The sequence below is a fragment of the Schistocerca piceifrons genome, chromosome 1 (assembly GCF_021461385.2).
Source record: "Schistocerca piceifrons isolate TAMUIC-IGC-003096 chromosome 1, iqSchPice1.1, whole genome shotgun sequence".
Classification (NCBI taxonomy): domain Eukaryota; kingdom Metazoa; phylum Arthropoda; class Insecta; order Orthoptera; family Acrididae; genus Schistocerca; species Schistocerca piceifrons.
Window position 1 is genome coordinate 590,239,033 of NC_060138.1, and position 13,434 is coordinate 590,252,466.

At 38.7% G+C, this 13,434-nt stretch overlaps 1 protein-coding gene across 1 annotated transcript in view; it reads right to left on the bottom strand.

Moving 5' to 3' along the window:
* The window catches only part of LOC124803008 (ATP-binding cassette sub-family C member Sur), a 415,616-nt gene that overhangs the window by 244,186 nt on the left and 157,996 nt on the right, over nucleotides 1–13,434 (bottom strand). The window contains exons 5-6 of the mRNA XM_047264118.1: nucleotides 13,058–13,372; nucleotides 1,807–1,944 (exon numbers count right to left, since the gene is read on the bottom strand). Coding sequence (XP_047120074.1) covers nucleotides 1,807–1,944; nucleotides 13,058–13,372 — 453 coding nt within the window. The remainder of the gene's footprint in view (nucleotides 1–1,806; nucleotides 1,945–13,057; nucleotides 13,373–13,434) is intronic.

Here is a 13,434-nt window from a genome sequence, read left to right on the forward strand (position 1 = left end):
TAATATTTATTCTGATTTTGGGCTGCAAAGTACAAGACTCATATTTCTCAAATAGTTAGACTATACAATGGTGCAGTTGCAAAATCTTCTATCTTTTCAAATGTTTCCACAACATAATAATAATTTTACATAGTTTAATCAGATAATGTTGTGGTGCAAAAATAAGTTATCCTGTAGATTTCACTTCCAAAACTGCACGGCATTTCATATATTTTTCAAAATATTATTTATTTACTTGTTAAAAAAAATTATTTGTTCACTACACTGAAATTATTGTTGCATCCCAAAAACATACTTTTCATAACTACATTCACATCGTAGAAAAAACTAAATACCTACTGTCTTAAACATGTGGCGTATTTGAAAATTTGAAAAGTCATAGTTGATCTTTATTGAAAACAATTATTTTACTAATTTCATCCATACATTTTTGTAAACTTCAAAAGATATGGTTTTGTTTAAACTGTCCACTACTGAAAGATAGGAGGTCAATATAATTATTAATTTGAACCACTGCCATTTCTAAAAAATACTAGACCCTTTGGTTCCAACATATAGAATTAAATCTGTGCAAAAGCTTTCAGTTGTTTTACGACATTGTTGGCCTGTCATCTAGCATGTAAATTGCACCAAGAGAATCAGTAGCTGGCAGCATGTGTATGCGAATATTGTTTTGTCTTTAAATGGACTCAGTGCCAGATGTGGTTAACATTGAAAAGTTGTACTTATTGAGGTGCTCTCTTTTAGTATAAAAAGAGTGTTCAATGTTAATTTTTGGTGTCATGGCAACTAACAGAAATGTGAAATTAAACATTATGCGGTGTCATTGTGAAAAAGCTTCTTTGCTATGAAATATAAATCCCAGGACTTCCATTTCATCACCATACAAAGAAGAAATGAGCCTTAAATTTGGAACCATCGCAAAGATGTATATAAAATTTTCTCGTATGATCATTCTTCTACGAATTTCAGTTTATGTCATCCCTATTCTGCAATATTAAGCACATACTGAAATAGCAGTGTCTAATGCTAGAAGAGCCAATGATAATTCAGGTACATAACTGCAAGAGTGAGTCTTATATAAAACAAAGAAAGGATGACATTCTACAGTTCACCTTCACATTAATTTCTAATGGTTGTGATATCCCCAGCAAGTGGTGCCTGCAGGTGCTGTTTCTGGCTAACACCGAAGAATTATGTGCCAGCCAACCATCAGGGTTCATACACTCATAAATAACAAGTCAGTTCAACCAAAACTTAAACCTGGATTCCTAATTTTTGTGAGCAGTGTGTTACCAACTGCCCTATGCAAGCAAGCTTAACATGTTTGAAATTCAACTCACCACTAGTTCTTCTCTATCCCATTCACACAGAGGCTCTCCTACTAAGCTGCTGGAGTAGCACAATTGAGAAAATAGACTTAGTCCCAGTTCAAATTTCTAATGCTGCACTGAACTCTTATTGTATTCCATACTTGTGTAATGTCCCTTTCATCCTTATCCATTGTTGTACCAATCAGCTTAACCTGATAATTATTTTCTCATAATCTACTGTGTGTGTCAGTGTGACACAATAATTACAGTCTAGTTTTAGAGTATGTGTTCTCATCTTTTTCTATTTCTCTCCAGCTCTAGCCAAAAGAATCATTATTACAAAAGTATGTTGCAGTTATACTGTTTAACATTCCATGATTGTTCTTTTGCTTGGTGTGTTTACATATATAGATACAGATAACATAAAAAGCATGTCTTTCATTATGTTACGTGAATTTGTTTTAAAAATTTTTATATTCTTTGTTAGACTTACTGTTATTGATTTTGAGTTCACAGACATCTTTTTCCCAACAAAAAGTTGTAGTGGTGTCATGGCCATTATACAGACTGCTGATCCAATTAATGCACTAATGCCAAGTTTTGTGTACAGTAAATACATTAGTACAGCTATCTGAAACATAATATCAGTACTTTATCAGTATGTTGATTGTGGCTAGAAGTAACAACATGAAGGATAAAGATAGAAATTTCCATGTTTACACAAAAAATTTTGTCATAACAGCAGGTTTTGGATGTGAAAATGTCAAAAGGATCATTTACTTTCTTATTTTCATTCACTAATGTCTTATGGTATCATATTCTGGGGTAACTCATCACAGAGAAAAAAAGTGTTGTTGTACAAAAGTGTGTAATAAGGATATTGAGAAGTGTTCCCTCCAGAAACTCTTGTAGACAGCTCTTTAAAGAGTTCAGCATATTGACAACTGCTTCACAGAAACATTTACTCCTTTATGAATTTTGTTATTAACAATAAGTCACAGTTTGCAAACAACAGTGACATTCATAAATATAATACTGTAAGGAGAAGTGATTTACACTAAATGGTCAGTATGTTGGCATATTTTCCTCTGAGAAGATGTACTACAATTTTAAAATAGATTCATTCATTATGGCAGCAAAAGATAGATTGCTGAAACAAGACCTACATCCTCCAGGTCAAATTCAGGATCCAGCAGAAAGACCTCCCAAATTTCAAAAGATAGTTACAAACAAACAAAGACATAGAGAATTTATTTGTGGACAACAAATAGTATGCCATGTTACATTACTTGATTTTAATAATTATGTGTGGTAAATGGCATCCTCCATCATTGACCCACTGACTAAGCCTTTCCCAGAAGTTATCCATAGTTCTTCACATCATTTATGGTGGAAACTGCCACCTTACATGACTGCAGGGTTGTGGGGCAATGTTTGTGCATTTGAACCTTAAAGTGTCCCCAAAGAAAAATATCACAAGGTGATAAATCAGGTAAACTCTGGGGCCAGGCAATGTCTCTGCACAAAGAAAGAAAATATCCAGGGAACAATTCTCTCAAAATTTCAAGGGAATGCTGAGAGATGTGAGCTTTGGCTCTGTATCATTTGAACAAGACTTCTCCCTCTTCATGGTGGCCAACAAACTGGTTTAATTTTGGTCCCTATCATGTGACAGCAGCAATTTGAATTAACTGGTACTGTTACACCATCTTCTTCAAGAAACTACAGACCCCACACACCTAATTCAGCAACAGCACACCGAACTGGCACATGACAGTTGTGAAATTGTCATTGGTGAAGTTCCTGAGGGTATTCTGCTGCAGCGGAAATTTTGTTTATTTACAGTACCTGACAAGTGTTAGTGGGCCTCATCAGAAGAAATCAAAACAATGCTTGAGGGAATGCTCTGAAGAATTTCTTCCAAACAGCCCTGTGAGTTTCAAAATCTCTCTCACTTCCTTCTTGGTGAACAATCATTTTGTAAGAGTGCATATAAAGGTCTCTGTGCAGTTGGTCCTGTCAGAAAATCCCAGGACCCACATTGTCTGCTTTTGTTACAGTCTGAGGTTAGCCAATATATTTTTTGTTCAGTGCAGAACCTGATGCTCTAAAGTTTGACACACAAATTTGAATAGTTTTTCTATCAGAAACAGAATCATGTCAGCCAAGTTCAAAGTGAATGTGAAATGCTCAATGAGCAGCAATCACAGACCCACCATTACAAATATACCCCTCCTTGACAAACCCAGAATGCTCACCTGGCCAAGCTATTGCACCTTCTGAAAATGGCACATCCACCACTATCGACTGAACTCCTCCACATCAGTAACCCCAGCACAACTCACACAGTGGCCTCTCCAAATACGAGAGATTCTTTTGCCAGACCCTGTACTCACAGTATACACATGGTGTCCAAGTGGTTCTGTTACTGGTCCTGTTCTGTTAACATAGTTCATAAATGGTACATGGGCTTTCACGGACTCATAACATAGTTCTGGCTTGCATGCTTACTTCACACAAGAAAGACTATTCTGGTCTGGGGCTGGACTTATAGTGACTGGGGTGTGAACAGTTCAGTATTTCAGAAACTATGTAATAGTTTCAAAAACTGCTAGGTTAGCTCTTGCTAATTTGGATGAGCTAATTTGTATGCCCAGGAGGTAGAAAAGCCAGACGGCTATTGGAGCAGATGTATGCCCAGTGGGCAGAAGTCCAGATGGCTATGGGCATTCATGTATGTCCAGCAGGCGGAAATTCCAGACAGTGAATGGCATTCATATACGTCCAAGCTCAGTAGCAGGTAAACGTACACAATAGAATAGGTACTCACTGTTGTCTACATTTCTGACAACAGTCTCATTATCTGGTTTTCTTTGTAATATAGGAATGCACTTTAGTTTTCACCTGCTCTGGCCCCTTACTGTTTACGAATCTAACATTTGGTCAGTCCTCTTTTTGCTTTTGATGAGACGACAGTGTTCGCGTGTGTAGTCTATGCCATGTTGGGACACAATTTATTGGACAAGGAATTAATAGATATTCTTATGAATAGTAGTGATGAAGATTGTAGTGATACTTTGGAACTTTCTTCCGACAAAGTGTTGGACGCATCTGGACGTATTGCTGAATTGTCAACATGACAAACAGAAGATTCTTCCTCTGAAGATGGAAAAGAAGATGAAGTAAGTGAAACTTTATCAGGAAAAAGAAAGTATGACTGGATGGAGAATCATCCAGTGACGAAACAATATCGTTTTCTGAACACATTTAGTGGGTTAAAAGCAAACTTCAAAGAGTCAGCAAGTCATTTAGATTTTCTCCCCATCTGCCATCTCTATACAGATCAACAATTATTATAAATTTATTACTGAGAAAATGATGACAATACCCAGAGATTAGCATGCTAGAAACATAAAGAGCCAGCAGAATATTATTGCTTCCAAGCGTGTTGTCTTCTTGTGCCTAGAAGTAAAAAGTTTGAAGTGAATGACTACTGGTCGACAGATTCTTTGCTTCAAACACCAAATATTCTCTAACATAATGGCCAGGGCCCAATACAAGGTGACCCTGCATCTATTGCACTTCAGTGACAATTCCACTGCATCTCAAGATATTCTTGTAAAAATACATCTCATTGAAGATCACACAAAAAATAAATTCCGTGAGGCAGTAGTACCCTTTGAAGATCTATTGATCGATGAAAGTCTCCTACTTTTTGAAAGAAGGCTCTGATTTAAGGAGTGCATTCCAAATAAACAAAGCCATTTTGGCGTTAAAATTTTCATCCTTTGTGATGTACAAACAATTATATTTTGGATTATATTGTATACATTGGTGCCACCATGGAAATAGAATCTGGAAATTCTGATTGGGGAAAATCAGGTGATGTTGTTGTGAGTTTGTTGTTGCCATACTTCAACAAAGTTCATACCATTTATTGAGACAATTGGTATTTTAGCCCCAATTATTCCTGTGGCTCCATGATAAATGTAAAAATGCCATTGGAACAGTACACAAAAACAGGAAACATCTAACACCATTGCCAGACAAGCTGAAAAATAGGGAAATACAGATCAAGTCCTGCAGAACATTAATAGCACTAAAATGGATAGACACGAAAGAAGACTGGATGCTTTCCACCGTAAACGGACCAGAGTTTATGGAGACAGAGAAAAAAGAACATAGAATGGGCCAAAACAAACTGAAACCTACCTGTGTTGTCAGCTATAATAAGTCAATGGGTGCAATCGATGACACAGACATGCTGTTATCTTCTGTACAGTGCATCCGAAAGACAATGAAACAATACAAGAAAGTATTCTTCTTGGAAATAATCTGTCAGTTGCTTGATAAATTTCATACTCAAATGTGTAAAAGTGCAATCCCATGGACAACCAAAGAAGAAAGTCCATTCCAACAGCAGAATAAAGAGGGACAGTATCCAGGATTCCTCGTAGCAATGGAGAAAAAGGAGATTCCTCAGAGATCCTGTGTAGTATGTACTGCTCGTTCACAGTGAAAAGTGACACGCATAAGATGCAAAAAGTGTGATTTGGCTCTCTGCATGGTGCCATTTTTCGAAAAATATCACACACTAAAGAAGTATTAGGATGTTTTAGTAACTGGGTACATTTCAAGTAAAGGAAAGTAAAAAATAAAAATAAAAAGTAAATAAAAGTAAAAAAATGGTTTTTACTCAGCCAGTAGCAGTACAGAGCCTGTGTCAAAAATGAGGATGGGAAACCACTAAAGTAAACCGTACTGAATTTGTTGAGCTGAAAAAGAAAACAGCAAGCAAGAAGAAGGCAGACGTTTACTATTCGATTTCTTACTTTTGAGAATCACTTTAGTCTTTAATTACAAATGAACCCATGGGTCTATCGCAAAATAAGTTATCCGGATATATTTTTGTTTAACTGTGAGTCCAGATACATGACGCATTTTGGTTTTAAATCTATGTAATTATTTATTATTTAAGATAGTAGCAAGAATTGTCCGAGATTTGGGAGTTTTTGCTACACACTACTCACTTTAAAATTATGTATCTTGAAACACATTTGTTCGATGTTAATGAAATTTTAATATGTTGTAGACACATACATTAACGGTGTAATTCTCAAGTTAAAGGAATTACTATTAAAAAAGTTCCTATCATTTTTATAAACCCACTGTATTTCAGCCCATAATAAACATGTAATTAAAAGTCTTGGTTAGTTTCGAAGCTCTTTCGTGGTTATCAGAAACTAAAACCACTATGATCATACAGGGTATACTGTTTTTAGGAAGAACATTACTGGACAGTGGTTCTGTGCATGCCAGAACATGTGGGAAGCCTGCAGTGGCCATAGCCTACAGCGACCACAGGGCTGAGTCCACCGCCCGCCAGCCAGGCACACACTGTTTTTCTTCCCATCGGCAAGCCGGGCAGCCAGGATGCTCGGTCCTTGTAGCCACGAAAGAGTTAAGAATACATGTGCCACCTTTAGACTTAAAATTATTTATGATAATTTAAGCTGAAACTTAATTAATGGCTTAATTAATTAGTGAAGGTGTCATTAGGACCAGAAAAACTATAGCAAAAAAAGTATAGTATCAAACTTGGGAAACTAACAGGCATGATGACATAAAAGGGCAACAGTAGTTTTACATTTCCAGACTTTGATTGCAATTATCTCTTAAGTTAATTACTTTTAGGAAAACTGAAGTAGTTTGCAATAAAGAGTGGATTCAGGATTTTCTACTGAGTGGTGTGACTCCTCCCAGAATTGGTGGTTAACCCATTTAGATATCTTCATTACCTACTGTAGTAAGAATTTCAATTATTCATTACTTTTAACTAATATGGTTTCCAGAAAGATCTAACTATATTATTGCAATCAGTGGATCAAGAGTGTTCTGGCATATGCCTTCACCAGCACACCAGTTGGCACTAGGAAACATAGTATAGCAGGTGCTGAACTAGGTGTGCCTATGACAAGAGAAGTCCAAGACACACCCCCAGGCTACATGCCGATAGCACCCCCTGGGCAGCATGCATATAGGCCACCGTAACCGACCGAGCTACTTCAGCCACTCACTCAGTACCTCGGTATGTTGCATCAGGACTCAATTTGCATTGCACCTCAATATGTTGCAATGTGCTCTAGTCTTCCACAGTGATAGTTGTTGCCTCGCACCTTAACTAGCTGTGAGGGAACATTAGTCATTGTGTATAGTTGTAATATGGACACAGACAAGAGTCAAGAATTAGTACACATTGTTTGATTGCTGCTAACCACAGAACTTCTGACTGGACATCATTTAAGTTAAGTACTCAATTGATTCCTGTAATAAAGTGTATTTTAACCAAGTGTGCATTTTGTGTTGTAGTGAGAGGAAAATGGCCACCCACCTATCATCCCACCCTCTACTCATTCAGCCAGGAACCACAAAACATAGAAGAGGACACAGTCAAAACAAGTGGCAATGGGACTGACTGACAAGTTTTGTTTGCTTTTCATGAGTTCTAGATTGCTGCAGGAGAGCTATCATTACAGTGATTCTATTTGCTCATTTGTTCTTGTTATTGCACATATTACAGGAGGGGGACTGCAGAACTAATCTATCTCTCTTTTTTGAGACTTTGCACATTGTTTTGCTATTTGTCTTTTGATATTTTGCTGTAATTTGTTAGCATCAGAACGGCTACCCCACCCCCTCCACCCTCTACCCATGTGTCACTTTCAGATCCAGCAAATTGCCACATTGCTGTCTACTGTACAGCAATTGCTTGCCATACAAGCTGTGTCAGCTGCGCAGTTACCAACCAACCGATCAAACAACATTCCCCCATTTCAGCAATTCGATGAAAAAGAAGGAATGACTTGAATATTTCACCCAGTTACAGGTCCACTATCAAGTTCATCGAATTCAAGGTACTGTGAAATCTCATTATTTCCTGTCTGTTGTGGGAACCATAGTGTTTCACTTAATTCAAAAACTCTTCCCTATGTTGTCTCCCTATGCTCTCTCCTATGATGAAATAGTAGGTGCCTCAATTGGTATTATGAACAGCAGATTCAGGTCATAGCAGCCAGATTTCAGTTCTTTTGCCTCAAGAAAAAGCTGAAACAGACATACCATCAGCAGTATACTGACTTATAGGGTCTCACTAGGAAGAGTAAATTCAAGTGCAGTTGTGGCAATTTTTATAGTGACATGATGATGTGGGGTGCAGTCACATACAATGTCCCCAACAGCAGAATTAGAGAACAGATTCTCAATTACTCACATCCTTCACTCCATCAAGTGTTGCAAATATTAGAACAATTCAATTCCGGCACCATAGCTGTTGTTAAATTTGATCAGGTCCCGATTTGTCAGGTCAAGTCGCCTCTTGCGTGCGACCACCTCACTCAGCCGCCACAATGAGCTTGCACACAGATGCACAGACAGTCTAGTAATTAAGTAGCCAGGCCTGTAAATCTTATGTAGTCTTGCCCTCGCTGTTTTGCTCGCCATAAGCAACAAGATTGCCCATCGCACTATTTGACATGTTACTCAAGTGGAAAGAATGGCCATGTCCAGGCAGTTTGCTTGCAACAGAAAAACAATACCAATTCTGCCCACTCTTATAACAACAGGTCTCATGCACATTCTGTGAATACAGTGTTTTCAAAACTGACTACAAGTTCTAACAGTAATTCGAGTAAGGCTGCACCCTCATCTCACCCCAGTGCAGTGCAATACCATTCCAACAAACTATTTGTAACACTATAAATTACTGACTGTTATGTTGACTTTCAATAGGACACAGGTGCTTCTGTAACTTTGCTTGATCATGCCATGTACAAACAGTTAGGCTTACCACACCTCTCAAAATCTGGCACGCACCTCACTGCATACAATGGACAGGAAACCTCAGTACTTGGGCAGTGCAATTTGCCCACCACTTACAAATCTCACATTAGGACAGTGAAATTTACTGTGTTTCAGTCAAGAGACAGATTTGTTTGACTTATTTGGCTTAGCATACAAGACAATGTACTTTCAGTGATTGCTTTTAGTCCAAAAGACAGTGTAGCTAGTTTGCTTAAGGAATTTACTGAACTCTTTTCTGATGGACTTGGAAAAGCCAATAACTTTGTAGTACACATTCCCCTGAAAGACAATGCAGAGCCTTAGTTTTTTTCAGGCTGGGCCCGTTCACATTGCTTTTCGAGACAAAGTAGCCAATGAATTAAAAGAATTACCAGACAATGGTGTGATTACTCCCATACAGGCTAGTCAGTAGACAAGTCCGTTGGTTTTGATGCCCAAGCCTTCTGGTCGCATACACATTTGAGTTGATTTCAAAACTACAATCAATCCACAGATATAATTGACAGTTATCCATTGCCTTGCCTTGAGGAACTTATGGACAAGCTTGGCACAGACCCTTATTTTCCTAAGATAGCTTTTGGTGATACTTATTTGCAAATACCACTCGATGACGAATCACAGAAAGTGTTTGTTGTTAATACACACTTAGGCCTGTTCAAGTACTTGTGTTTGCCCTTCGGCAGGCCTCTGCACCTGGCATTCTTCAACATTACTTAGAACAGCTGACTGCTCAAGTGCAGTTCTGTTCAAACTACCTCAATGATTTTGTCATCTCAGGTTGTATGCCAATATGTGTACTCTTTTTCAAGCGTTGTTAGATGCAGGACTCAAGTATCATCCGGAAAAGTGGGACTTTTTCAGACAGAACTATGGTACTTAGGTAATGTGATAAACAGTCAAGGTATGCACCACCTCCAATCTCAGCGCTAGGCAAATTGATATACTACATTTGTTTCATTCCACGTGCTTCACAGATCGCGGCTCCATTGCATGACTTGCAGTAGAAAAATGTGCCTTTGGTGTGGACCAAAGAGTGTCATGGAACATTTCAGAAACTTAAAAATACCTTGCTTGGTGACAGATGTTTAGTACCTCTTGATCCTGCCAAACTAGTGATTTTGCAAGTAGACGCTTCCTCTTACCGAACTGCAGCTGTGCTTTCACACAGAATTGATGCACAAGACAGACCTATTGCTTTTGCCTCAAAGTAGTTAAATCAAACTCAGTGCAATTATTCACAAATTGAAAAAGGAGCTGTCACTACTGTGTATAGTGCAACAAAACTCCATCACTATCTGTTTGGTCGCAAGTTCTGTTTAGTGACAGATCACAAGCCTTTGCAGTCCTTGTTTCATCCATCAAAGCTGGTTCCTACATGTACTGCTTAAAAATTGCAACATTGGGCTTTGTTTCTATCCCAGTATCAGTATGAAATTGTGTACAGACCTGTGGCAAAGCATGGCAACGCTGACACCCTTCCAATTGTCCCCGGCTCTGATTTTGATTCCTCTGATGTATCTTGTTGCCAAATCAATGTGCAGGACTCTGAATTGTTGCAGTCTTTTCCACTGAAGACAGGAAAATTGCACAGATTACAGAAGCAGATACTGAGCTGAAGATTTTGTTGCATTACATTCACATGTCTTGGCCTCACTTATTGGACAGTATTCTGAGCTCAATAGTGGCCAATACTTTGTTCATTGGTATAATCTTTCAGTATAACAATGCGTGATGTTAGTACAATCTGACAGTGGACAATTGCATGAGTTCATTCCCACAGTGTTGCAAAATGCATTGTTGCAATTGCTTCACCAAGGACATTGGGGAATTGTTCGCACTAAACAGTTAGCACGCCACCATTGTACTTGGCAGGGCAGAGGTGTCCTCATTGAATAGATGACATCACAGTGTCGCATATGCAAGGTAAACCAATTTGTTCCACCACAGACATTTGTAGCTTGGCCTAAGATGCAATCACCAAAGCACTGGGTGCACATTGACTTTGCAGGACCATTCTGGAACACCTGTTGGCTTTTGTGGTGACTCTTTTAGCAAGTTTCCATTTGCAATGCCTATGAACTCTACCGCATCACATAGCACCATTCAAGTGTTGTCCTCAATTTTTTGCCTTGAAGGATTGCCTAAAGTCATTGTTACAGTCAATGGACCTCAGTTCACATCATATGACTTTCGACAATTTTGTGAATGAAATGGCATTCGTCATCTAACAAGTAATCGTTTCCATGCCCAGTCCAGAATGCTTCGTACACACTTTTAAACAACAAATGGCCATGCTTCGCACCTCCCACCCATCTCCCACACATGGGTACAGATGTTGCAACTCTTTTCTCACCTCCTATCACTCCCACGCACACGACAGACCATCACCAGTGGAACTTCTGAATGGCCGCTTCACTTGCTCCACCCGCCACAACATTTGGAACTGCCATTGGTCCACAAGTATTACTTTGCACTGCACAATCTTGTTCTTTACAGGGTTTTTGGCCATCGTCAGTGCTGGGAGCAAGGTGAGATCCAGAAACGCATTGGCGCATATATGTATCTAATTGCAGGTTCTGATAATTTGCAGCACCATCACCAGTATCTAATTTGCATTTGTCATTTGCCCCATGACTCTGCTGCTTTTCTTTCCCCAGATTCATGGCCTCATGAGACCACCCACAGGTGACACCATGGCACCTGAGGATGAGCCAATGAACATCGCACCCTCACCTCTGTCTCCACCGTCACTGTTCTCCGATCTGATGGACTTGGACCCACCATCACTGTCTTTGCCCCAGGAGACGCCCTCAGGACTGGACGTGTATATTGAGTAGTGTTTCCAGGAGGATGTTTCGCTGCTCTCACAAACCAGATGGTTGGGTATGGCTGGGAGTACACCATCCTCCACAGCTACGCCTCCCAGCTCATCTCTACATCCAGCTTCCTTCCCCCCCCCCCCCCCATCCCACCCCCCTCCACCCCACCCTTCGAAACTACTGGCTCTGTACAGGCTGCAGTGCTTTACTTTGCTAAACACTGTTGTTGTTGTTAGGATCATGTGAATGAGAGTGGTGTTCATTACTTGTAGCTAGAGTTGTAAAATTAGCATAGGCTACTGTAGCATACTATAAGCAGGCATAGACTATGGTAGTTTTCTAGTTTTCCTAGTAGCTTTGGTCAGTTAAGATCATATCCACAATGCCTGTACATTAGGTGTCATAACAATCACTTTCTTTCTGTTTATAATCAGCATCTTGCTGTGGTTACATAAAAATGCAGAAGATAGGCACTCAACTAATTCTTATTACTTTTAAAACTCAGTTCATGTTCTGTAAGGATATAAAATACACAGTGGACTAACTCTGAATGATGTGCAGTTCTAATTATGCACAAAATAAACAATCAAACAAAGAAAATGTGAACAGAAATAGTCAGCTCCCAGTTCCTCTCTTACACATTCATTTATTTATGTTCCTTTCCCTACCAATGCTACCAATAATGGACCTACCATTTACAACATTGTTTATGTAGTGTATCAAATCAACCAAACTGTAGTTTTGGTAGAGCACAATTCTACTGCTAGCCATTTTGACTGTAGCTACAGTTACAGTGCAACTGTATTTCTGAAATATTTATTCTAAACAAAGTCCTAGAAAAATTACTGAAAGTCACTACTATTGGACAGATCCTCATTTACCAAAGGACTGAATGCTTTTGCCTATTAGCCATCCATGTTGCCTCTTATCAGAAATATTCAGACCATGATGTTTATATTGCTTATCAGTACTTCCCTTGAACAATTATACCAATATCAATTTAATATTTCATTTGTGTGCAAAGCAGAATGTTAACAGTTAAACATTAAACAGTAAAATACTTGCCTTCAGTGGAATTGCCCAAATATAATGTCCAATCCAAAAAAATGACATTATGTTGAATGAATCTTCTGACATCAAGTTTGTTATTGTTCCAGTATCTACTGCTGTTTGACATTTCACATGTTTTTCCATGGTATGCTTGACTGTACCATTTGATAAACCATGACTACTTTCTGGTCTCTTCTCTTTGATGCCTGCATTGTGACTATTAATCAGACCACCTGATTTACGTAAATATATTGGCTGCTGTTCATGCTCATCCTTGTGTTCTCTTATTGCCCATACACAAAGTTGCAGTGATTTCTTATATACCAAGGCCTGAAAAGAAAATAACCACACATAAGAAAGAGGATGCTGCCAGTAAGGTACTCACTTCTTAC